The sequence below is a fragment of the Muntiacus reevesi genome, chromosome 4 (genome assembly GCF_963930625.1).
Source record: "Muntiacus reevesi chromosome 4, mMunRee1.1, whole genome shotgun sequence".
Lineage (NCBI taxonomy): Eukaryota > Metazoa > Chordata > Mammalia > Artiodactyla > Cervidae > Muntiacus > Muntiacus reevesi.
In genome coordinates, this window is record NC_089252.1 from 142,165,316 (window position 1) to 142,189,383 (window position 24,068).

General features: G+C 38.8%; 1 protein-coding gene across 6 annotated transcripts in view; it reads left to right on the forward strand.

Annotated features, from left to right (window-relative positions):
* The window catches only part of CBX5 (chromobox 5), a 34,279-nt gene that overhangs the window by 1,574 nt on the left and 8,637 nt on the right, over window positions 1-24,068 (forward strand). For 2 of the 6 annotated variants that reach the window (XM_065934246.1, XM_065934248.1), the window contains 3 exons: window positions 14,458-14,636; window positions 18,780-18,966; window positions 22,572-22,672. In XM_065934246.1, the coding sequence (XP_065790318.1) occupies window positions 14,500-14,636; window positions 18,780-18,966; window positions 22,572-22,672 (425 nt within the window). In that variant the 5' untranslated portion in view covers window positions 14,458-14,499. Of the gene's footprint in view, window positions 1-12,563; window positions 12,701-12,799; window positions 12,942-14,033; window positions 14,349-14,457; window positions 14,637-18,779; window positions 18,967-22,571; window positions 22,673-24,068 lie in introns of those variants that run through there. The other 4 variants (XM_065934247.1, XM_065934250.1, XM_065934249.1 and 1 more) reach the window with 4 other exon arrangements.

Below are 24,068 nucleotides of genomic sequence, written 5' to 3' on the forward strand. Positions count from 1 at the left end.
ACTATAGAGTTTCTCAGTCTCAGCAATATTGACATTGTGAGCCTGATAAATGCATCTCACCTCCTCCACTCCTCTTCTTGTGACAATCAAAATGTCACCAAATGTCCTTTGAGGGAAGGGTGCAAAGTTTCCACTTGAAAACCATTGATCTGAAATGACAGATGGTAGAATCAATTATTTTGTCAAAATCTTTTATTTTACCAATTGGAATTTAGAGAGAAGATGGGTGAAGTGTTTAGGAAGTGTTCTTTGGTAAATGGATCACTAAGTCCTTATGATTATCTCTTCAGATGTAGAGTGATCACTGATTGGATAAAAGGAAAGCTACATTAATGTTTTTACCATTTCTTTCCATTTAAATACTGATTGCATCTTGTGTTTGGGTTCCTCAAATAATGGCAAATAAATTTTTGGAGAGGTGACTTTGCTTCAGATGCTTCTTATATTCTCATCTGACTTAATCCTCTTTCCTTTGAAGTTTCACTATACAAATAGATATGCAAAGTGTTCTGACATTTTCTCATTTATAGTACTCTATTTCATTGTTTAAATCACAGGTTGATTTCTGCTGAACTGATTTTTCAGCTGTTTAGAAGCCTATACTTTTGGGGAAAAGAAATACTGACTTGAAGAACAGGTAAACCAAAACATGCCTCCTTAGGTTACTCTCTAAGTAACCTTTCATCTCCAGCCCTACCTACTTTGGTCTATAAACAAATTAATCAGTGATCCTTTATTTGATGTTATTTAATAGTATATTTTTATTTGAAAATTTTCAGGACTTGCACCTAGACTTTTTGGTTTACTGTGATGTGTGAGTAAAAGTTGCTTGTTTTATTATAAGTTCTCTTACACTGTCATAGTTAATAGGTCTGATAAGCATTCCTCTCTGGTGGGGAAATTTTGGAGAGTAGTTTTTAATTGAAATCTGAGACTGTCATATTGAAAATCATAAGTTTAGACTTTTATTTCTTGCTTTTGGAGAACTTGTTTTTGATTGTTAACTTATACACTCTTAGCAGTACAAAATGCTGAGTGTATGTTACAAAAATTTCAGACACTTGTGCTTAGAACTTAGAGGCATATCCTGTTGCATCCAAACAAAATGATTGTTATTTAAAAGGAAAAATAATACATCTTCATTAGTCTGTCTGAAATCTGGTAGGTGGAAAGCTTCTCTCAGGTACTAGGTGAGCAGGATGATAACTGGGGAAAGACAAAGACAGCATACCTTTGAATTGACTGGATTTTTATATATCTAGGAAAGTTCTGGTGATTTTCAGAGCCCTTGACAATATTTCTGGAAAACAGAGAAAGCTATCCAGGGTACAGAGGTTTCTGAGGAAGACTAGTATATTTTGCTTTTACCATTTATTTAACCACATAGTATAATTTTTATATCTTATTGAAATAGCTCATATCACATCTCCTGGTAAAGCATTTTTTCTTATCCTTTTACTTGGTCTGTTTTTGTTTCCATTCACCTAATATGAAATTGGGGCCTAAATGCTCTGGATGTTGACTTTAAAAGCAATAAATTATAGTGCTGGATATCATTTATAACTGACTCAGTATGGCTTATATTTACACATTGTTATTGATGACCCTGGACTCTGGGCAATTGTCTTTTTTCTCTGACATAAATTGATTTCCCTTCCCTCCTTGTAGAGGATGGCTTTAACTGATCATTGTACTAATGGGAAGGAGTCCAGGTCATCCTGAGAAGAGTTGGCTTGTGCAGAGTCCAGGACGCAGATTTGTTGGATTTCTGTAAGCCACTCGAAGCCACATATTCATTTCTGATGACAACTTTACACTTCTGTTGGCAGAACACCCACAGTGACAACTGTTGCCTATGTTTAGTCTGCCCGGGAGCTCTACCAGCTAGCATGTTTGGGAGAAAACCTACTCTGTTCTTGTTAGCAGCTATGTAAATATTAGACCTTTCTGAATTTGTCTTCTCAGATCTGCCATCCTTTTAGGTAAATTGCATCCTCTGATTGCCTCAACCTACCTTTAAAATGAAAGATTAGAGGATTTAGGCATTCTTTGGGTCATTTAAAGCATTTTTTTTTTCCTTTGCATCAGTAATTAGTTTTATAAATGTTTGGCTTATTATTTTTAAAATTTTATTTCCCCTGTGTCTTAGTTTCTTGTGGCTGCAATTACCACAAACCTGGTGGCTTCAAACAACAAGAGTTTATTCTTTCACAATTCTGAAGGCCAGAAGTCTGCAATCAAGGTGTTGCGCCCATTCTGGAGGCCCTAGGGGAGAATCCCTTCCTTGCCTTTCTAGCTTCTGGTGGTTGTCTGTTTTCCTTGCCTTCTCACTCCCTGCTCTGTCTTCACATTGCTTTCTCTATATGTCTCTCTCAGAACTCCTGCCTCTTAAAAAGATATGTGTGATTGCATTTAAGGCCCACCTAATAATCTGGGATAAATTTCTCCTTTCACATCTTTAAAGCACATCTTTTGCCATATAAAGTACTACTCAACTTTGAGGGATTAGGTCATGGATATCTTTGCGAGGGGTGGGGTGGGGTGGGGTGGGGGGCACCATTCAGACTACTATACCCTGGTTCTTTAATCCCTATCCAAATAAATATTACCTAATTCAAAAAAGAAAAGGTTATTTTTTAAAATGAGAAGCAAGTGGTGAGGAGTAGGGGAAGTCAAAGTGAGCCATTTGGTCCTTAGTTTCTTATGGAAGGAATTGGCTAGGTGATAACTAATAGTTCTCTAGACCTAACATTTTTTATGAAGTGACTCCTAGATTGTCCTGGGAGTTTATTTTTGAAGTCAATTTTAGATGCAAATCAAGAACTCTTATATTTTGGGCCAATGTAGTCCAACTGGTTTTCCCTAGAACTTGAGGGACAGAAAACTGAGTTGTTGACTGGTTGTCAATTTCTCAGGGTATTAACACAGTGATAACAAACCTGAACTTGTGTGTGATTTTCTAAAATGAGTGTGATGGACTAGCTGAACCACTTTTCAGTCTTTCCAATGAAGCTGAGGACTGTGTAGTCTGGATTTCCTATCCAGTAAGACTAGTTCATCAAACTTAAAACACTTAAAGTCAATTTTACCTCAGTTAAGATAAATTTCTTTTAAGAGAGGGGAGTAAGCAGAATTTTAAGGGGAAAAAAAACCTGACAGATTTTTCTACCTGAAACTAGGTCATGGACCTAGATTTTTCATTTTTCACTTGCAGCCTTTTTTTCTTTTGGCTGTGCGGCATGCTGGATCTTAGTTCCCTGCAGTGGAAGATCTTAACCATTGGACCTTCAGGGAAGCTCCGATGTGCAGTCTTACTCTTCAGACTTACTGAGTACCTGTTCCATCATGTTTCATTGCTAGGAAGCACACCAGAAAGCATGGGATTGAGATGGTGTCATTGAAAGGACTGCTTCAAGATCAAGTTTTATAACACACTCGTTATTTATTTCTTCCATGGAGTGGAGGAACCAAATTGAATTCAAGTGTTTCTCTGATTGTAATCTACAATTCTTAGAATAAAACAAGTTCATATCTGAGCCAGCGGGCATAATTATGTCGGAATAAAATGCCCTTTACAAAGAAGTCAACCCAACAGGCTGGGAAATCTATCTTTGGTTTCTGAGGCAAATCCTTGAACTCCATGTGCCTTGTTTCGCATCCTTAAATCAGTAAGACTCACTTACCTCACAGGGAGTTGTGGAGGGTAATATACTGCTAATTTGTTCAGTATTTCACAACAATAAATTATATCTAGTAATCTGATAAACATAGGCAAGCCTCATTTATACGTGTAGTTGGAGACAAGGATAGATAAAACTTACAGATAGCTCGGAAAATTCATTAAAGTTATTTTTAACTACTTCTGTTATCAAACATTTTACCTTTTGTTTCCTGTGTACTTTCCAAAGTGTTTTCTTGTTCTTTTTCCATAACAGACGTGAGGTAAGTAGGGCAAAGAGTTAACACATGTAGGTGATGAAGGGATCACTTCATCAGGAGGATACAATAATTCTAAAATTTACACAACTAATAATAAGCATCAAAATACAAGAAAGAAAACAATAGAACTAAATAATACACACTCACAATTGTATTGGCAACTTCAACACCTCCTTTTAGTCTAAAAAAGAACTGAAATATTGTGTGCTGTGAGGTCAGTCATGTCTGACTCTGCAACCCCATGGACTATATAGCCTGCTAGGCTCCTCTGCCCATGGCATTTTCCAGGCAAGAACGCTGGAATGGGCTGCCATTTCTTACTCCAGGGGATCTTCCCAATCCAGGGATCAAACAAGAGTCTCCTGCATTGGCAGGCAGATTCTTTACCACTGTGCTACCTGAGAAGCCCATTAATAGAACAGGTAGACAGCAAAGCTGTAAAGACTGGAACAGCACTGTCAATGAGCCTGATACCATAGACATTCATAGGATATGCCACCCAACTAAAGCAGAATATACATTTTTTTCAAGTGCATAGCAACATTTAACAAGTCAGACCATCTGTCATAAATCTCAAAAGGATTTGATTATACAAAGTATGTTTTCTGGCTGTAATGGAATTAGAAATCAGTAACTGAAAGACACCTGGAAAACACCCCAAATAATTGAAACTAAACAATACACTTCTGAGCAACCTATGGATCAAAGACAAGATCACACAAAAAATTGGAAAATATTTTGTACTGAATAAAAAGAAATGATGACATAACAAAATATGTGGGATATAGCCAAGGCAGTGCTTAGAGGAAAATTTATAGTATTAAATGCTTTAATTGAAAAGACAAAGTTTGAGATCGACATGGACACACTGCTATGTTTAAAATGGATAAACAAGGTCCTACCGTATAGCACAGGAAGCGCTGATGGATGTAACATGCCAGCCTGGAGGGGAGGAGGTTTAAGGGGAGAAGGGACAGGTGCAGATGTAGGGCTGAGTCCCTTAGCTGTTCACCTGAAACTATTGCAGCATTGTTACTCTGCTATACCTCAATACAAATAAAAGGTTTTTCCAAAAAGGTGGAAAGATCTAGAGTCTTTCTGTCTTAACCTAGAAAAAGGGATAAGAGTGATGATGTTTAAGGGTACAAAGTTGTATAAGTAGTAAGTAAACTCTAAAGACCTAATGCAGGACTTCCCTGGTGACATAGTGGATAAGAATCCACCTACCTATGCAGGGGACATGAATTTGATCTCTGGAGATTCCACATGATGTACCACAACCACTGAGCCCACGCTCTAGAGCCTGCAAGCTGCAACTGCTGAAGCAAGTGTACCTAAAGCCTGTGCTCTGCAAAAAGAAGCTTGTGCACCGCAACGAAGAGTAGCCCCCGCTCGCCACAACTTGAGAAAACCCTCACACAGCAATGAAGACCCAGTGCAGCCAAAAATAATATTATTTTTAAAAATAAAAAATCAAAAAAGACCTAATGCATGGTATCATGAATATGAATAATATTGTACTGTAATTATATAATGTGATAAACATCACTACACTGTCCACCATATTACAATATATAAATGTATCAAAGATATACATGCTGTATACCTTAAACTTACAGTATTACATGACAAATTCATTCAATTTTAAAAAATCAAGCCCACAGTAAGCAGAAAGGAAATAGTGAAAGTAAAAGCAGTGAATAGTTGATGAAGTATGTATATAAATAAAACAAGACCAGCAGAGAAAAATCAATGAAACTGAAAGTTGTTTTTTTGGGAGAAAATAATGTAGTGAGCAAGTTTGATCAGTGGAAAAAAGACAAAATTACTAACATCAGGAATAAGAGAAGGGATATCACTACTAATCCTATAGACACAGAGTTTTACAAGGGAGAATTATGAAGTTATGCCAGTGCATTTAATGTCTAGGATAAAATGAATGGCTTCCTTGAAAGACAGACTACCAAAGCTCACTTCAGGAGAAATTAAGTACCTCACTATCCCTGTGTGTATTAAGGAAATGGAATTTGTAGTTAAAAGCCTTCCCACAAAGAAAAACTCTTGGTCCAAATGGCTTCACAGGTGAATTTTACTAACTTCTATGGAAGAACTAACATCAATCCTATATAAACTCTTCAGAAGATAGAAGTGTATTTTTAACTTCATCTACTATCAGACATTTAACTTCTCTGCTTTATATATTTAAAAGTGTTCTCTAATTTTTTTATTCCCCCACAGCAGACCTGTGAGATAAGCAGGGCAAAGTGCTAAACCTTAGGTTAAGTGACCTGTCTAGTTCAACTTTTTTTCAGTGATCTAGTTGGGATAGGACCCATATCTTATTCCTAGTTCTGATACTGACTGTTAACTAGTTGCCCTTTTAATAGCTTTTTTTTACAACAACCTTTGGATGGTGCTAGCCATTGCTGACTGAACCAAGGAGAGACTTGGTGATACTTCAACTTAGTTCTTAAGCTGAAGACGGGCTTAAACTCAGTGCTCATGCACTATTTGACACTTACTTGGCTCTCAATAAATATATAACCAACCAGACAATTTTAGAGCAAGGGTCAGTATTACTGTATTATCCTTTTGGCATAGGCTCTGAGTCGGGATGATGTTTGGAAGCTGGACAAAAACATCTTATTTGGCTTAAGCAATGTGTCAGAATGCTCAGTGGAAGAGCTGGGTGGTCTGAGATTGGCCATCCCTTAAGCCATTTATCTGATGGTGGCCTTTCTTTGCATTTAACTATCAATATATCTAAAGTGTAGAGCACACTTTTATGATATTGTAGCGTAGTAACTCACACTTATATGTCAATAGAGACACTTGCAAAGATGTACAAGGTTCAATAATTTCTGGTGTGGGTTTGTTTCTCCTGTCATCACCCATTATGTATTTTTTTACAGCTTTTAAATTGCCACAGAGAGAAATTGGTCAGGATCTTAATAGATGGCCAAGGAGCTGCCAAGGATACCGTTGTATGGGATGGGAAAAAGTTCAATACTGGGTTGATTTTATTTATCTAAATTGTAGGCTATGACTTCAATATAATTCATGTTGCTAATACACCAAGGTAATGGCAGAGCACAAAACTATGCCATATGTTGAAGGAATGCTCTTTTACTCCTGGAAGTTTTACAGTCTGAGATATCTTTCTTATTCCAATTATATAAAAAATCTTTTTGTCAGGGTGTGTTAATCAGATTTTAGCATACTGATTTAAAGTCTAATATCATCTCAATAGTTGCATTAGCGATTTTACTTTACGGTTATGCAAATTAATTTTTATGATTCTTGAATGTCTTTGGTAAACTAAGACTATGGTAGAATGTAAATTGTTAGGCATAGTAGAAGCTCATCTTTCAAATAGAGGATATGTTGAAATGACCTGAAGAAGCCATTGTAACCCTTAAGCTGCTGATAACCAAAATCTGTACAAGCTAGATAAGTGTGAATCTTAAGTTTACAACTATTTGAGAAATGCTTTATGACTGTAATTTTAATTGGGGATGGGCACTTCAGTTCTCTTTTAACCCCTCCATATTTTGTGAACATGATTTGCTAAAGTGATATGTAAAATCTGAGATTTGCAGTCATCTACTCAAATGGTACTCTTATCCATTTTTCTTAAAATTTATGGAGAAATTGCCAGGTTCCTCATGAAAGGTGACAAGGTTCTACTAGTTCATGTTTCATCATATTTAATTAATAGAGAGGAGTTGGTGTGATATTAACACCAGAGACTGTGGTACTTTGAGAAATTCAGTACATTCCAAGGATAGAGGTGTTCAGAGGCACCATCTGGAAGACATTTCCCCTTAGTGGTACCAAATTCTACTTTCTCTTGAATCAAGAAACAATTGAATAGCTAACTTCTTGCCCATGATGGCTTTAGGTGTTCCCTAACTAAATTTAGAGAAAGTAGACACTTGAGAGACGAAACACAGTAGATTTGAATATAGGAAAAAACAAATCCCATGTAAGGTTATTTTGTGGGATTGTGATCTGGTAATGAGATACCAAGAATTTGTGTCAATGCTAAATGTACCAAAGAACCAAACGTAAAACTGAGTTGTTCTGAGAACTGCTGTAGTACACATTCATTTATATTTTTTAATGGGTTCAGAGCTTAGAGGACAATACAATGAAATTTATAGAGTAGCTTTTATCTCCATTTATAATGTGTATGTTTTAATCTAAAGGAAGAAAAGATTCTACTCCCTTGCTTTCTGGCGCGGGAGGGTTAGATAATCAGCAAATAGGATACTTTGTCCCAGAATAATTCTGTGACTGGTGGAAGCAGTGCCTTGGCCTGATTTTTGAAAGATGGTGAACTGGAGCTCTGCTAGCCAAGGGAGAAGCATTTCCTCTTTCCACACTCCTCTCTATTAATAAAGTTTGTGTTGCCTATATGTGGCTTGTTAATGATAGGGGTGTTAACGACCACAGTTAATCTTCCTCCTCAACTCTTTCCTAATCCAGTCTCTTAAATAGACATTTAAAAAGCTTTTAACTCCTCTTGAATTGGATGCTCATAGGCTTTTGGTGGAGGTGGAGTGATAGTTATCAGCCCATTTAGCAAAACCTGAGACAGCCGGGACAGCTGTAATGTGCATCTCTATGCTGTGTTTTTGTTAAGATGCCACATGGCTAATACTTTGGAAATCATAAATCTAGTGGAAGAAAACATCTTTATAGAGGGTATTTTAGTTTTATGCCGTATGTGTGACAAACCTAAAACCATTGGTGCTTCTAGATCTATAAAGAGCAAAGAATACAGACCAGATTAAAATGGTTCTGTAAATTTGGTTTCTTTTCATCTGTTTTATTTGCTACAATAGGCTATAAAGAGGACGCCTTGAAGACAGTGCTGTAGCTGACAGTTTAATCTTCACATAAGCCAACAGCTTTCCCCAAGGGTCTTAGGGGAGACTTGGGAGTTTCTCAAGCCTGGACCAACGGAAGTCGCCTGTCAGTGGCATATTTAATTAACACATGTGAGAGGGACCTTTGCTGCTCTATAGAATGACTTTTTTTTATAGAAGATTTGCATTCTTAGTTTGCTTATAAAACTTATATTAAAATTCTATAAAAGAGCTCATTGATTAATGCATTTTGACACTTGATTTGACTACCACTGCCAGATAGTTCAGCAGGTAGTTCAGTGAGGCAGCTTAGCAGTTGCTTTTGTTACTTTTTAAACAATACAAATATGACAAAACCCACTGCAATGTAGTGAAGTAATTAGCCTCCAACTAATAAAAATAAATGGGGAAAAAATAATACAAAGAAAGCTTAGAGAAAGACTTAGAATTATTATATATATGTATGTATGTGTATTTTGGCTGCCCTGGGTCTTCACTGCTGCACACGGGCTTTAAAGTAGTTGTGGAGCATGGGCGTAGTTGCTCTGCGGCATGTGGAATCTTCTGGACCAGGGATCCAACCTGTGTCCTCCTACATTAGCAGGCGGATTCTTACCCACTGCACCACCAGGGAAGTCCTAGTGTATATAGATATACACACTGTGTGTGTGTGTAGACATATGTGTACACACGTGTGTGTGTGTGTGTGTATGCTTTTGCTTGTAAGTGGTCATGAAAATGCAGACGCCGCCAGGACAGCTGACTTTGATAAGTAGTGAATGGAGGGATTGGGCAGAGTACAGAAACCAACAGTCTTACGTGAGTGGTTCTCTGTTTCCAGTATTGATCTGTTAATGCAACCAGTTAATCATGACATTTATTGTTCTTCTGGGTTGCCCCAGCTTTCTGTGATGCCCTCTCTCAATTTCTGGGGACTGGCAGTTTTTATCTTTTTTTTAAATCTTCTTTTACCCTTACAATGTGTGGGATTTTTTTGGTCCCTCTCTGCTTCACCTCCTCACCTCTTCCTGTTTTCTCTTTTTTTTTTCTGGAAGATTTCATCTGTTAAAGAAGTTTCCTATCATCGACTTGGAATGTGCGTTCTGACTGTGCCTGACGGCAAAGGTCTCTGATGTTTGTCCAAGGCTGAATTTTCACCAGATTCCCTGGCTTAGGTGTTTTTCCCCCAGCACACAGGGGCCTGCCTGTAAGGTGAATTTGCCTTGTGTCATTGATAGGAAGGGTTAGTGGGGCCTGCTCTTTCTCGTGATCTGATGGGCAGTTAAATTGCTGGATTCTATCTGTAGTTGTTGATGCCTTTACCAGAGAGTTCCTGCGTGTGTTCAAGAAAAGGCCGAGATCTGTTATGTCTGAAAGATGGGACTTGAGAAGCTCACCCCTTCCTATGGACATTTCCATAAGGATAATAAGGTTGTGCTCAAGAGGCTCAGCCTCTCTTCCTCCGTCATGGTATCGGGATTCTACCTTAATCTCTCCATCATCCTGCCAGCCATGTCTCATTTCTCACACTGGAACACTCCCTCCTCCCAAGCTCAGCGTGAACCACCAGTCTAGATGCTTTATCTGGTCCAGGCTCTAGCCCTTAAATTGTCCGTCTGGCTTTGTGTTTCATTTGACCCTAATACACTGGGTCGCACTGTCTAAAAGAGAATTATGTCCCCTCCGATGTCTGAGTGCATTTCTCATTTCTTACTGCTGCTCCTGAGCAGATCTGTAACTTCAAGGTTAAGATAAGACACATTCCATCAGAACTATGTCGTCATCCTTGCCAGCTTCTGATCTGTGACTGTCCAGGAGATTTACAAGACAATTGCATGCCATTCTTTACAGAATATTATGGTTGGACTCTGACTCCTGGCATCAGGCCCAATTTGATTTGTCAGCTGTTGCAAAACCCATTTCCCAAAGAGAAAGGGATCTTAGCCATGTGCCTTTTAGCCAGTTGTTAAGAGTGGGAAAGAGGGAATTGATCTGGTTCTTTATTCCCTGATATTTTAAGGAGAAGGATGGACGCCAGAATGTTTTTGTTCCTTTCCTCATTGAATTCCCTTGTTTTCCTGAAAGGTTTCACTAAAATCTTAGTATTGCTGTCATTCTTTCCTCTCCCTTATCCCTTCACAGAACTGCTGTTTTTTCATTCTGCAATCTCCAATATTTCCCTGAGTTTTAAGGAGTAAGAATTTTGCCCTTGAGAGAAAAGGTTGCCTGCCTTTTCTCTGAAAGTTTATTAGTTTACCAGCACCAGGTTAACAAAGACAAGGTTCCTCCTTTCTTGCTCTCTAACATGTTAAACTGCGGGAGTTACTGCATGTGATATGGCTTAATGGCTTAGGAATTTGGAAGGTCACGTATTTCCTGCTGCTGTTGTATTAGGCCCTGTAATATTTTATAAAAGCTTCTCTTGAGGGACTTAACAGCCTTTGGTTTCAGCATAAACTCACCCTTTCCCTTGGAGGTAGGCAGTGGGGATTTATTTGACCCCCTTTAGTGATTCTGGGGTTAGACCTAAAATTTATTTATTCAGGATCACACATGGCAAGTTAATCACAGAATCACAACTCTGATCTAATTCCTTTGGCATTGTTTTCATATCACTTAACTACAAAAAGTTTTAAAAAGTTAGGAAGAGTCGAGAAAGGCAGATTTTACTCAGATTTCCTGATGAGTCTATTCAAAGTTGAAGACATTCTCATAGTTGAAAACTGTCCATTGTGCTCTCATACCCAACAGTTTCTTCTGTTTGATAGGCAGAATCACCATTCTTTTTTTTCTCCCCCTCAGTCTGGTTCTTTGCTTTTTATTGTCCCTTATTCATACTCTCTTGTGGCAGCAGCCTTTGTCTCTAAAAGACTCATATCTGTAAAGAAGGGAGCAGAGTTGTGGAGCTCTCTAAAATGTTCTTTTAAGCCAGCAGAAAGGAACATTCATGGGACTGCAAGTCTCTTAAGTCTCTCTTCGTTATCTCAGTCCTCCTTTTCTCAAGTATTAGGAATTTTTAATACACAAGGTTTTAATTATTATATTGTATAATTAATGTTCCAAGTGGGTAATTATTTAAAAATTTGTTTTATAATATTACAAAAACAACTAATGAGAAGTGGTTTTCAATTAACAGCAATGGTTGTGACTGGACTGTTCCTTCCCCTTCTGTTTTTTAAAACTACTTGAGAATTAAATTGTCTTCTATCTATAATTTTAGTTGAAAGATTCTTCGGTCGTGCTTCAAGTCCCTAGATTCTGTTTTTGAATCTAGTAATCCCCCAAGAAGGAAAGTTGTGTAGTATCTTTGAAGTACTTCTCTTCTCCCTTTCTTGTTACTCCTTGCACCTGCCCCCTCCCAATTTTAATTAACTGTTCAGTGACAGATGGTAGAAAAGGCCTTGCCTAAAGTGTTCCTGGTGGGCTGGATTAAGGGGTCGGTGGTTTGTCCTGATCGTGTTGTAGAAGGATCTAGCCGTTCCCCGCCCCCGCTTCCAGTAGAGCGATAATCCTGTTAGATCTTAAAATGCTATTGATTAAATTCCCAGTGCTCTTAGAGAAACAAGCACAAGTTCTGGATTTAAAAACCCGAGAGCCAATTCCCTGGAGCTCTGAATGCCTTAGACTTGAGGCCAAGGGAGGTACCTTCCAACTTCTCCACCCAGCCTTCTCTGAAAAGGAAAGTTAAGCCTTTTAACTTTTCCGTTTGCTTCTCACCCCCCTTAGTCTCGTACGGCTGCCAGTTGCCATGGCAACGGACTGGGACAGCTGCGCAGTGGCGCCTAGGCAGCTGGGTGGGGGCGGGGGAGCTGCCAGCCCGCCAAGCCCCGACCTGGGAGGGGAGGCCCCTCCTGTTAGCCCAGAGGGAAAGAAAGAACTGGGGCGATCCGGTAGGTAAAGGAGGGAACCCCCATTCATCTTCTACCTTTGGGGCTCCTCTTCTGCATGAAGGTATAAAGGGAGATTTCCCTCTTTCCTCCCTGAAACTGAAGAACACATATGTAAATCCTTGTTTTTCCTCGTGAGGCAGGGGAGGCCATAGTCACAATGCTTAACTGCATGCATCTAACCCGGGGCTGGTTTTAACCCTGGCGCTCTGACCTAAACTGCTCAGCTCCCGGAAATTCCAAGGTGAGTGGGGGTGGGGTGGGGTATTCTCCCTGGAATATGACATTTCCTGTCTCTGGTGAGGTTGGAGGCTGCTTTTATTTTAAATAAATCAGATTTTTTTTTTTTCCTTGAAGCTAAAGGACTTTCGTCTGAATTCGTGGAAAAATTATTGTGAAACTCCTTACCTTACATTCCCCCCACTCCTACTCCCTCATCCAAATGAAGTATTTTGATAAAAACATACAGTTTTTTGGGTGGGCAGACCTATTGCTAGTAAGTTCTGGAGGTATGATTTACAACTATATATTCTTGGAATAATTCCCTAAATTATGCTAGTTTGAAGTAAATTAATTAATGCAACTTCTTATGGTACACAAAGACAAAATTCTGAGATTAGTAGTGACCTTTCCTACTCCTGGGGTGGTCATCTGATCAGAAAGAAAATGTTTTTAGAATGCTGAAAAAAAAGCTTTAAGGTTTACAGCAAGATAAAATGGAGTTCAGCTAAGAAAACAATCCCTGCTACTCTATAATCCAGACTCTAGGCACCATTTAACATGGTTAAGGAAGAATTCTTAAAAATGATTGTGGTGACAACAAAGAGGGAATTTAAAACACTAGAGTCTCTGCTGCGTACCCCCTGGTTGTGCATATTTCTGAGCTTAACTCAATTTCCATTTGTGTTGCCTTACTTCAGCTTTCCTTGGGTCTATGAATGGTTCTTCTGTGTTTTGAGACTTCATGTTGATGTGAGTCTGGGACCAGACCTCTTTTTTTCCTCCTCCTCTTCCTTTGGCCCAAAGTCAGCTCCAGTTAAGAGGAGAGGTACCTCCTTAATATTTGGATTAGTTGAGTCTTAATTACTGAACAGCCCAATGACTAGTTCTGATTTTTAGGACTGAAAAATATTTTTCTCCTCCCCGCCTCCCTCATCCCCAAATGAAAGATGAGGCTTAATATATTTGAGGTGTCAGCCTTGCTTTTGTGAGCTGATGGATGCTCTGAAGGGACAAGCTCAATTTGTTGAAGGGAAATGTACCGAGTCACTGAAAATGTGGTGAAACATGCCCGGGCAGGCCTTGTTTGTCCTGCTGAGAGACTGTTCAGGATGCTCAGAGCAGAGGAAAGTTAGATTTTGGTGGCTTTTCTTTTTTTCCCATTTTTATAGAAAATCTTATTTAAATGGAAGGTTTTCCATATTTCTCTTCCAGTTTATGACTTGTAGACAGTTGTAGAGGTACCAGGAGTAAAATACCACACACTACTTGTTTTATGGAATCTGAAATTAGAGTTAGATAATTGTGCCCATCTAATAATTTTGATCTTGTGAGCTGATGAGAAAGTTGTAATTAAGAAATTGGGGATCTGCCCATTTTTGGTTAAATTCTTAGGACTCATCTGTAGAATGTTTCAAGACCCAAGAGAAAGGTACATGGTCATGGTAGCTTTGTGTTATACCCACTGCATCCCATCAAGAAGAGTGAACGTTTTAACTGCTCACATGGATTCTGACCATTTTTGTCCCTCCCATTTACAGGAACCCGGTGGCCTTAGTCCTTCAGGGGAATCAGCGTGAGACATGGGAAAGAAAACCAAGCGGACAGCTGACAGTTCTTCTTCAGAAGATGAGGAGGAGTACGTTGTGGAGAAGGTGCTAGACAGGCGTGTGGTTAAAGGGCAAGTGGAATATCTACTGAAGTGGAAAGGCTTTTCTGAGTAAGTACTTTCTCTCATGCCTTGGGACTCAGGTAGACAGCTTTGGTTCATTTCCCTGGGAACCATCACCATCTTTGTCTTATTCTTTCCTCGCCTGCACTCCTTTCTAAGAGTCACAAGACACAGCAGTAAACTAAGCACGGTCTCCCCTTCTTGGAGCTGATGTTCTAATGAGACTGCTTTTGAGAGGCAGTGTAATGAACTGGTTAGAAGCATAGATTAGGGGCCAGATTGCCTGAGTCCAGATTCTTGCTCCCACCACTTACAGTATGAGCTGGGTGACCTTGGTGAAGTTCCTTAATTCTTCTTTCCTCAATAAAATAGGGATACGAAATAGCATATATCATAGAGATGTTGGGGAAATGTATAGAGTCAGACACATAAGGTCAGTGTAAGTGTAAACTGTTATTGTTATTATTTTTTTGGATGTAACTAAATTAAAATACATACATTTAGGTAGAAGAAGTTGTAGTTGATCCCATAGCTCTCCATAATGACCCTTGGCCCTCAAAAGTGTTCTAGGATGAAACACTCATCTTTGTTATTTTTTTAATACTCATCCTAATAAGAGACTTAAATCTGAGACCCAGTATTTATTTTTAAAAATTTTAAATATATGTATAACTGACGCAAAAGAAATTGAGTGAACACTCAGATACATACCACCTGATTTCTACAATAACACTTTAAGGTAATCTTTATTCCTCTGTCTTTTTTACTATTATTTATTTTGAAGACCTTAAAACCCCTCTTAACGTCAGTGAGCTCTAAGAATGACGCTGAAGTGCTGAGTATTCAGAGATAGGCAGTAACTGGCTTTAAGTGCTGAAGTAAATATATGCACATACTGAGGCATAGAAGAGGTAGCTTGAAAAGTGAATTACATGAAGCTGTGTAATCATTAGGCATTTTGCCTTAATTTCTCATTAATTCTCTTCCCAGAATGCCTGACAACAAAGAATGGATTTCTCTGAACACCAGTGAGCTGATAGGAACTGGTTTAGGCTCCTAGGAGTGTTCAGCAGAAATGGAATGCAAGCCAGATGTAATTTTAAATTTTATGGTGGCTACATTAAGGAAAAGTAGAATGAGTTTTAATAATATCTTTTATTAGACACTCCCATCAAAATGCTATTTCAAAATTAATACAAAAATTATTAATGAAATTTTATATTTTCATGCTGAGAATTTAAAGTCTGTTGTATATTTTTCATTTTATAACACATCTCAGTTCATACTAGCCACATTTCAAATGTTCATTTACCATATGTGGCTAGTAGCTACCATACTGAACATCACAACTTTAAAGTGTGAGACGTGAATAAAAGATTGAATGCTTTGTCAGTACCTTTGGACAAAGGTGTGATCAGGAGCCTTCGGAGTATAGTTAAGGTTATCATGGGAATCAGGTTTCCCGTCCGGAGCATTGTTGGTGTTTTAGGTGGGACAGTTCATGCACTGCAGGATGCTTAGCACTTGTAGCACGTAGAGAACTAAATGTGGGTAGCACAGCAGTCAGAATATGCTCTCCATATTTCTAAAGAAGCATGGTATCACAACATCCTCTAGAGATGGGCACTATGAATTTGAGAGGCCTACCGGATCATGAGCTAGGAATTAACATACACCTGAAGGGGGCTTCCCTGGTGGTCCGGTGGTTAAGAATCTGCCTTGCAGTGGAGGGGACGCTGGTTTGATCCCTGGTCCAGGAAGATCCCACTTGCTTCAGAGCACTAAGCCCCATGGGTCTCAGTCGCTGAACCAGCACTCCAGAGCCTGTCCCCTGCTGCAGGAGAAGCCAGCACAGTGAGAAGCCTGGACACCACGACGGAGAGTGGCCCTTGCTTGCTGCAACTAGAGAAAGCTGAGTGTAGCGGTGAAGATCCACCACAGGCAAAAAATAAATCTTTAAAAACCAAAAATACACCTGAAGACTTTAAGGGTGTTTATTTGACCCATTGAATCATCACTGGAAATTGTTGGGTGTTTTGAAGACTGTGTAGTTGAGCTATTGGTACCTTATGTAGATAAAAGAGGTAAAGAAAAGATTTAGGATAGATGGATTAACATTTGTCCTGAGTTTTTCAAAAGTATCCGGAGTTTCGTTAAAGACTGAGACAGATTGTGCCCCTTCAACGTTGTCCACAACTAAGTACCTACTGTTTTCGAGGCAGTGGTTATATCCTACCTCATGTGTTCTCTGTAATTCTCCTAACAGCCTTTAGAGGTATTCTGAGTTTACAGATGAGGAAATTAATTGTTTACCAGAGATAACATACCTGATACATGCTAAAACAAGGATCCAGCATCACATTTCTTTGGTGCTAAAATCCAGATTCTTTGTAAGTTATACCATGCTGCCTTTTGGGTGAAAATTGATTGCTGTAGAAACAGTACCAACCTGGTTGGGAAAGGGATAATCCCGTTAGAAGACTGGCTTTCCTTGGAGGCAACAGAGACTCTCCTCCTACCTCCGCATCTTAGCTTGCTTACTATCCAGGGTTGGCATGCCTCTTGGTGCCTTCATTCTCCTGGGATTGTAGACTATATATAATCTGTGAATTTGGGAGAAAGTTATTGTATGAGGGTGGTTTTTTTTTTTTTTTTTTGGCTGCAAGAAGAGCTATGAGGGAGAGGCTTTCCAATTTTAGCTCAAATGATTTAGAAATAAACTTTGTTTCATTCTTAAGCTCTTTTTGCAGAAAGCTGAAGTCTAGAGTAAATACCTCAGATTTTTCCATCATTCTTATTGTTATAGCATGTGTTCAAACCATTCTTATTTAAAGATACTTCATTTTTTTAAATAAAGTATCTAAAATAAATAGTGCATAAATGTTAAAAATATTTCCTAAGTCAGTGAAGGGATTATATAAACTGTCTGTGATATATGTACAGATATGTCTTAATGTAGCTAGTTCTTAATGAAAGAATCTCTGCCACTGGCTAGGAGTGAAGAAGATGCCTGGTTTGGTTTTTCCCAAAGAAGATACATTTCTTGCTTTGATTCCATAGCCTGCTATTGGTATTGGTGATTTGCATTTCTAAAATCCATGCTGTGAATACAGAGAACAAGTTTGTGAATGCAAACTTTGTTTTCCTCATAGAAGGATTCCCCTTGATCCAGGTTTAATTAGACACAGCTATTTAACTTAAATTATTTTTGCTTATTAATGTAGAAATGCATTTTGATTACCTAGAGACAGTAGACTTGAATCCATAGCATTGAATTAATGTGCTCCAAATACCAATTTTGAGTCTTTTCCTTTTTATGGTTCGCCTATATTCCAATGATTTAAACCCTTACTGCCTTTTTTTCCAATTAACTATTTCAATCTTCCAACAATTTGTTGGCTTTTCTTGGAAATATAAGTAACATAATTAAGACAGTGTAAACTGGAATGCATTTAGAATTAGATTGTCCTCTCTTCAGGATTTGCATAGATGATGTATGAAATCACATTTGCCACTTACAAAACAGAACTTATATCTCAGTGTTTAACAGGTTTATTGAGACGCAGTTTACCTACCATAAAATTCGTCTATTGAAGTATACAATTCAGTGATTTGTGGTAAATTTTTAGAGTTGTGCATCCATCAACATAGGCCAGTTTTAGAACATTTCCATAACCTCCCCAAATTCCCTTGGATATGTTTGTATTTAATTGCAAGCCCTAGCTGCACGGAACTACTGATCAGCTTTCTGTTTTTCAATATCTTTCCTAGACATTTCATATAAATGGAATCAGACAGTGTATGGTGTTTTGCATCTGTTTCATTTTAATTTGGCACAGACTTGAAGTTCTTCCATGTTGTAGCATATATTTTAGTATTATGTTCCTTTTTTGTTGCTGAATAGTATTTCATTGTATGGATATACCATATTATGTTTATCTATTCACCAGTTGTAGGCATTTTAATTGTTTTCTGTCTTTGACTACTAAAATGCTGCTATAATTGTGTGCAAGTTTGTGTGTGTGTGTGGATATATTGGATAGATTTCTAGAATCAAATTTATTATCTCCTTTAAGCATAGGGATTCTATTCCTTTTTGCCTATTTGTCTTCTGTAAAGTAAGGTATTGGATTCCCTCCTACCCCAAAACTTCTTCATTTCTTTCCTTTTTTCTCCATTCTTCTTGCCCAGGGAGCACAATACTTGGGAACCTGAGAAAAACTTGGATTGCCCTGAGCTAATTTCTGAGTTTATGAAAAAGTATAAGAAGATGAAGGAGGGTGAAAATAACAAACCCAGGGAGAAGTCTGAAAGTAACAAGAGGAAATCCAATTTCTCAAACAGTGCTGATGATATCAAATCCAAAAAAAAGAGAGAGGTAAGCTTTATTTCTCCTCTCCTCCCTCACCCCCCAACTCTTCTGCTTCCCGTGCTTCCTCCTTGCTCCACGCAAAAAAAGGGGACACTGTTTTGGTTATTTTTATTCTAAGGATGGCCTGTAAGGTAAATTGTTGAATGAAAGAGCTTTCGGGGAGTTTTGTTGAGCCACTACAGCGCCCCCTCCTGGCTGAGTAAGGAATGTAATATGTGTCTGCTGAATTGTGTTAAGGTGACAAAATTAAATCCCTGTAAAACATTCAGCCACTCTGTGCCTTTTTCATGAATAGGTGGCTGAGTTGTCTTACGGAGAGTCTTTTGTGAATTTTTTAGGGATAGAAAGAAGCTTTAAAATATCTACCACTTTTTTCTTTTATTCCAAAGATAGCACTTAACTTTAACCCTTTGTATTCTTTCTTTTTTAATTCAGGTGAAATCACATAACATACAATTAACCATTTCATTTTATTTTATTTTTAAATTATTTATTTATGGCCACACCAGCACATGTGGGATCTTAATTCCCTGACCAGAATCAAACCCCCGCCCCCTGCATTGGAAGTGCACAGTCTTAACCCCTGGACCGTCAGGGAAGTCCCCAATTAACCGTTTTATTTTATTTTATTTTATTTTTTTATTTTTTTTATTTTTTTTTTTTGGATTTTATGGATTTATTTTTAAAAAACAAAAAAGGTTAAAAAAGTCCTTCATTTCCAACCCTGCCTGGGGGTGTGAGTGGGGAATAGAATGAATTGAGAAGGGCACCCACCCTCCCCTGGGGAGAGTCCGACTCTTCCCCTGGAGCCTGCAGCATGCAGGGCAGGTCAGAGGCCGGCCTCGCCCTTCCCGCCCCGCCTCCTGCATGGGCAGCTCACACTGCTGCCAGCAAGTTCCAGAAGTGTGGGAGCCGAGGCTGAAGGCTGCCCTCTTCACCTCAGCGGTCACTCCAGCTCTTACGCCCTGGATGTTCTCTGGGCCCCACCACTGGGCTCTCCCCAATTAACCGTTTTAAAGTGAACAGTTTAGTGGCATGTACAGTCTCTCTTGATCCTATTGTATTTTTATATACTTCAAATAAATTAATTTTCATCTTCCTTTTGAATCTTTATTGTTCAGTTTTGAAAATGTGTTTATGAAATTTTGGTTTGATTCAGTTATTTTAATCCTTCTGATATTTAGCTCTTAAGTAACTAGCCATAAGCACTGTTACTGTCTTTTTTTTCTCGTATATGTCTTTTCCATTTGTGCATATGTGTCTCCACCCCCCCACACCCCCACAGCTTCCATTGCTTTCATTAATTTCAAGGTTGTGAAGTCTTTTGTGGTGAGGGATATATCATACTCTTAAAGTTTAATACAATAAAAGTGTAGGTCTGCTTCTGAATCTTCTAGCATCCCTGCCATAAGCGTCCATATTTATCTTCATTCTCCTTGAATACCCGTCTTGCTAGAGCATTAGTTCTCAGCCCTGGCTGCATGTTAGACTCATGGCAGGGGGGCAGGCGAGTGTTTCAAAAGCCTCCTGTGCCCAAGATGCACTCCAGACCAATAAAATTCAAATTTCTGTGGCTTGGACCCATGCATTAGTATTTTTTAGAGACTTACACAGGTGATTCCTGGTCTCCAGAGGAGAGAAAATGGGAGAACAGCTTTCCAAAAAGAATTGAAATAAGAGTGAAAGATTAGAGGCTGTCAGTGAAAGTGGACTCCAGTATTCTGTTTGTTTCCCTGATTAATTTTATTTTTTGCAGTCTTATTCTTTAAAACTGCCCTATTCTGGTGAGGTGTGTATATCATTATGATATCGCATACTAGTAAATAATTTGAAAATGCCTTCCCTTCTCTAAGGAGCTAAGACTTGGCTTTATCTTTCTTTTTACTTTTTTATCAGTCCTTTGTATTCTGGTTCTTGTCATTTGATGCATATTCTATCTAAGTAAGGAGACCAAGAAACAACACAGCATGACTTCTGTAGCCATTTTTGACATGTAGTGTGTATTTCCTCAACCTAAGGTTTCTGTTCTTTTAAAAAGGAGTAGTCTGGGGGAGGGGGCAACAAAAAAAAAGAGCAATCTGACTTTGAGACACTGGCCAGTGCAGAGTTTCCTTCCTAGGCCAGGTTTTGATGCTGCCGACCTTGAAAACTAACCCCCCACACATATGTCCTTTACATTGTAATGTTCACCTGGGGCCCCTGGCAGCATTCTCAGCAGTGCTGATGGCTGTCATGTAGGCAGCTGGGAAGATAGGTGATTGTGTATTTTAAAGGTGCAGGAGGGGATTTCATTTCTTTCTTTAGACCACTGCAGAAGAAATTTGTTAGTCGGCATTATGCCTGATTTAAGATTACTGCCTGTGTGATGATTTTAGCATTTTCCTCGCCTCGGCTCCTTTTCAGCAGCTTGAACATTTTTCTTCCCTTCCCTCCCTATGTGGCAAACTGTTTTCAGCCGCCAGCTATGATTTACGACTTGGTTGCTGTGCCAGCATTCCAGCTGTGAGCAGCTGTGTGCACATCTGGGAACCTCCTCCCTTTAAGCGCCCCAAAAGAGGCTATGCTTTTGAGCCTGTATGTCCCCTGATTCATGCATGGGATTTCCTGCTCAGTATGGGTCCTGGTATCTTTGGGACCACCTGGATGCTGAAGGCTTTGTATCTCTCAGAAGAAAGCAAGGTGAATGGCAGATCAGAGATTTTATCACGAAAATCAGACATTGGCGATTTAATTCATTTGGGCAGTCTTTCTAAGTCTTTTTTGTGTTACCATTAGATAAGCTGGCATTATCTTCCATAGTAAGGTTGTTTAAATTACCTGGTTTGTATAAAATTTCACCATTTTGCTCTCACCAGTGCCGTCACACCTGAACCAAATCCTGTGCTCCTTATCTAGATTGCATGACTGCAATTTGACCAAGTTTGAATAATCCCCTACAGAATTTTTTGTTTTAAATCCCTCTCCAGTTTACTCTATAAAGCTAACGACTTATCTCCATCAGGAGGGGACAGGCACAGATCAGGGCCTCTTCCCCAGTGCATGGGGATTATAGTATGTGATCTCTGAAAGAAATTTGCTATTTTACAGTAGTTCTTTGAATCCCTTCTTAATCACTGTTCATTTGTAAGTACAGATGGCTATGCGAAAAGAAGTATTAAAAATACTGCTCAGTGTTAGGTGAACTGAAAGTCCAGAAAACAAAGATTGAGAGGTGGTGTACTTGAAGTTTATAAAATGAAAAAGGATTTAGTTTACCTGGACTTGTTTATCATCTGAGAAGCAAGTTTAAGGATATTAGATTAGGGGATGAGAGGAGTTCCTCGATGATGACTCCAGAGTACTTAAGGGATATTAAGCAGTTTTAGGGGCCACTCCCAATCCTTTGATGAATACTAGAAGGACAGCTGCATCTTCCTGCAAAATAGCTCTTAGCATCTCTGTTACTGGCTGACCCAGTATTGTATTTCTGAAGTTCTAAGAACTTCATGAGTTGAGTGACAAAAATGGTATCCAGTAATATTAACTTAGGTTGTGCTTTGTTGAGCTGAGAAACAGGGAGGTTTTTTACTCTTACCTCCAAGCTATAACCTTTCTTTATCTTCTGTTTATAGCAGAGCAATGATATCGCTCGGGGCTTTGAGAGAGGACTGGAACCAGAAAAGATCATCGGGGCGACAGATTCCTGTGGTGACTTAATGTTCCTAATGAAATGGTGAGAGAGATTGGGCCTCCCTCTGCAGTTGTGTTTCTTTACAGTGACTTGAACTCGTGTGGAAGACTGAGTATTCCCCAGCTAAGAATTCTAATTGTCAGGGATCTAAATTTTTAACTGATATCCGCTGTCAGTATTAAATGGGAATTATGGTTCAGAGTGGATTTAAGATTGTAAAACTTTGGTATTAAGCCAAATTATATTAGCCCACATACCAGAAAATGGTAGAATTGAGGTAGGAAACATATAAACATGACCTAACCATTTATTTACACAGTTCTGAATCATTTACCGTTACACCATGAGCCTGTGGCCATGGGACAGAAATTGAGTGAGGCTTTCTGCCACCACTGAAGACCAAGACCGCTGAATAATGTCTAAAAGAGAAGAAAAGTAATCTTAACAAAAAGCATTAAGGATAACACTAGCCAAAGCACGAGTTATTTCATCCGGTGGAGGGAATAGCTCTTAGAGGAAAGTGTAGTTACTTCCCCTCAGCGCGGTTTCTTAAAGACGGAGTGATTTATGCTGTAGCCCCACTACCTCCCTGTTTCCAAGTGTTCGGGCTTGTGATTTAAGTTTGATCTCTAAATAGAGGGTTCCTGCTACAGTGCCACTAAGGAAGCTAATTACCTTAAAAATTGGATAGTCAGGAGGTTTAATATTTTATCTGATTGAAATTTTGCTGGTAAATTACCCAGAAGCCTATATTTGAAGAATCACTATAGTCTGTCCAAAGTCAGGAGCTGTATTGACTGCTTTTCCCACTTACCCATATGTGGAACTTAACGATTTACATTCACATATTAACTAACTTTTTCCACCATAATCCAAATTTGGGTAGCTGCTCTAAGCTGTGTGTTTTCCCCCTCCTCTTCCTACCCATAATGCTTACCTCCATGAGTTCAGCATCTCCGTTTTCTAGAAAAGGAGTTAGGTGGAGGGGGAAAAAAAGGAGTTAGTTGTCTTTTCCCACATCTCAGTGGAATTTTAATTAAAAAAATTTTTTTTTCTTGATTTGGAATCCTGGTTAAGGAACTTGCTAGATTTTTGTTGTTTTTGTTATGCTGGATAGTAAAGCAAGTGTAACTTGGGTAATTGAAATTTGCAGCTAATTACTGCATTTCATTTTAGTGACTAGGTTTTACATTCTTTGCTGACCTGAATTTCTATTTTCTTATCGTTCCAACCTACAGTTCTGACCAAAAGGATGAGTGTTTAAAAAGTCAAGAGATGAGGAGGGTTAGGACCCTTTCATGATTCAGATGATCCAGAAACTGGATTGAGCAATTTATGCGTAATCAATAGGGCTGAATGTAGCTTTGATTGTGTGTTCACTCACATGCTCATACACACAAATAAAACTTATGAGAGCAGAATTTATATAGTAGTTTAA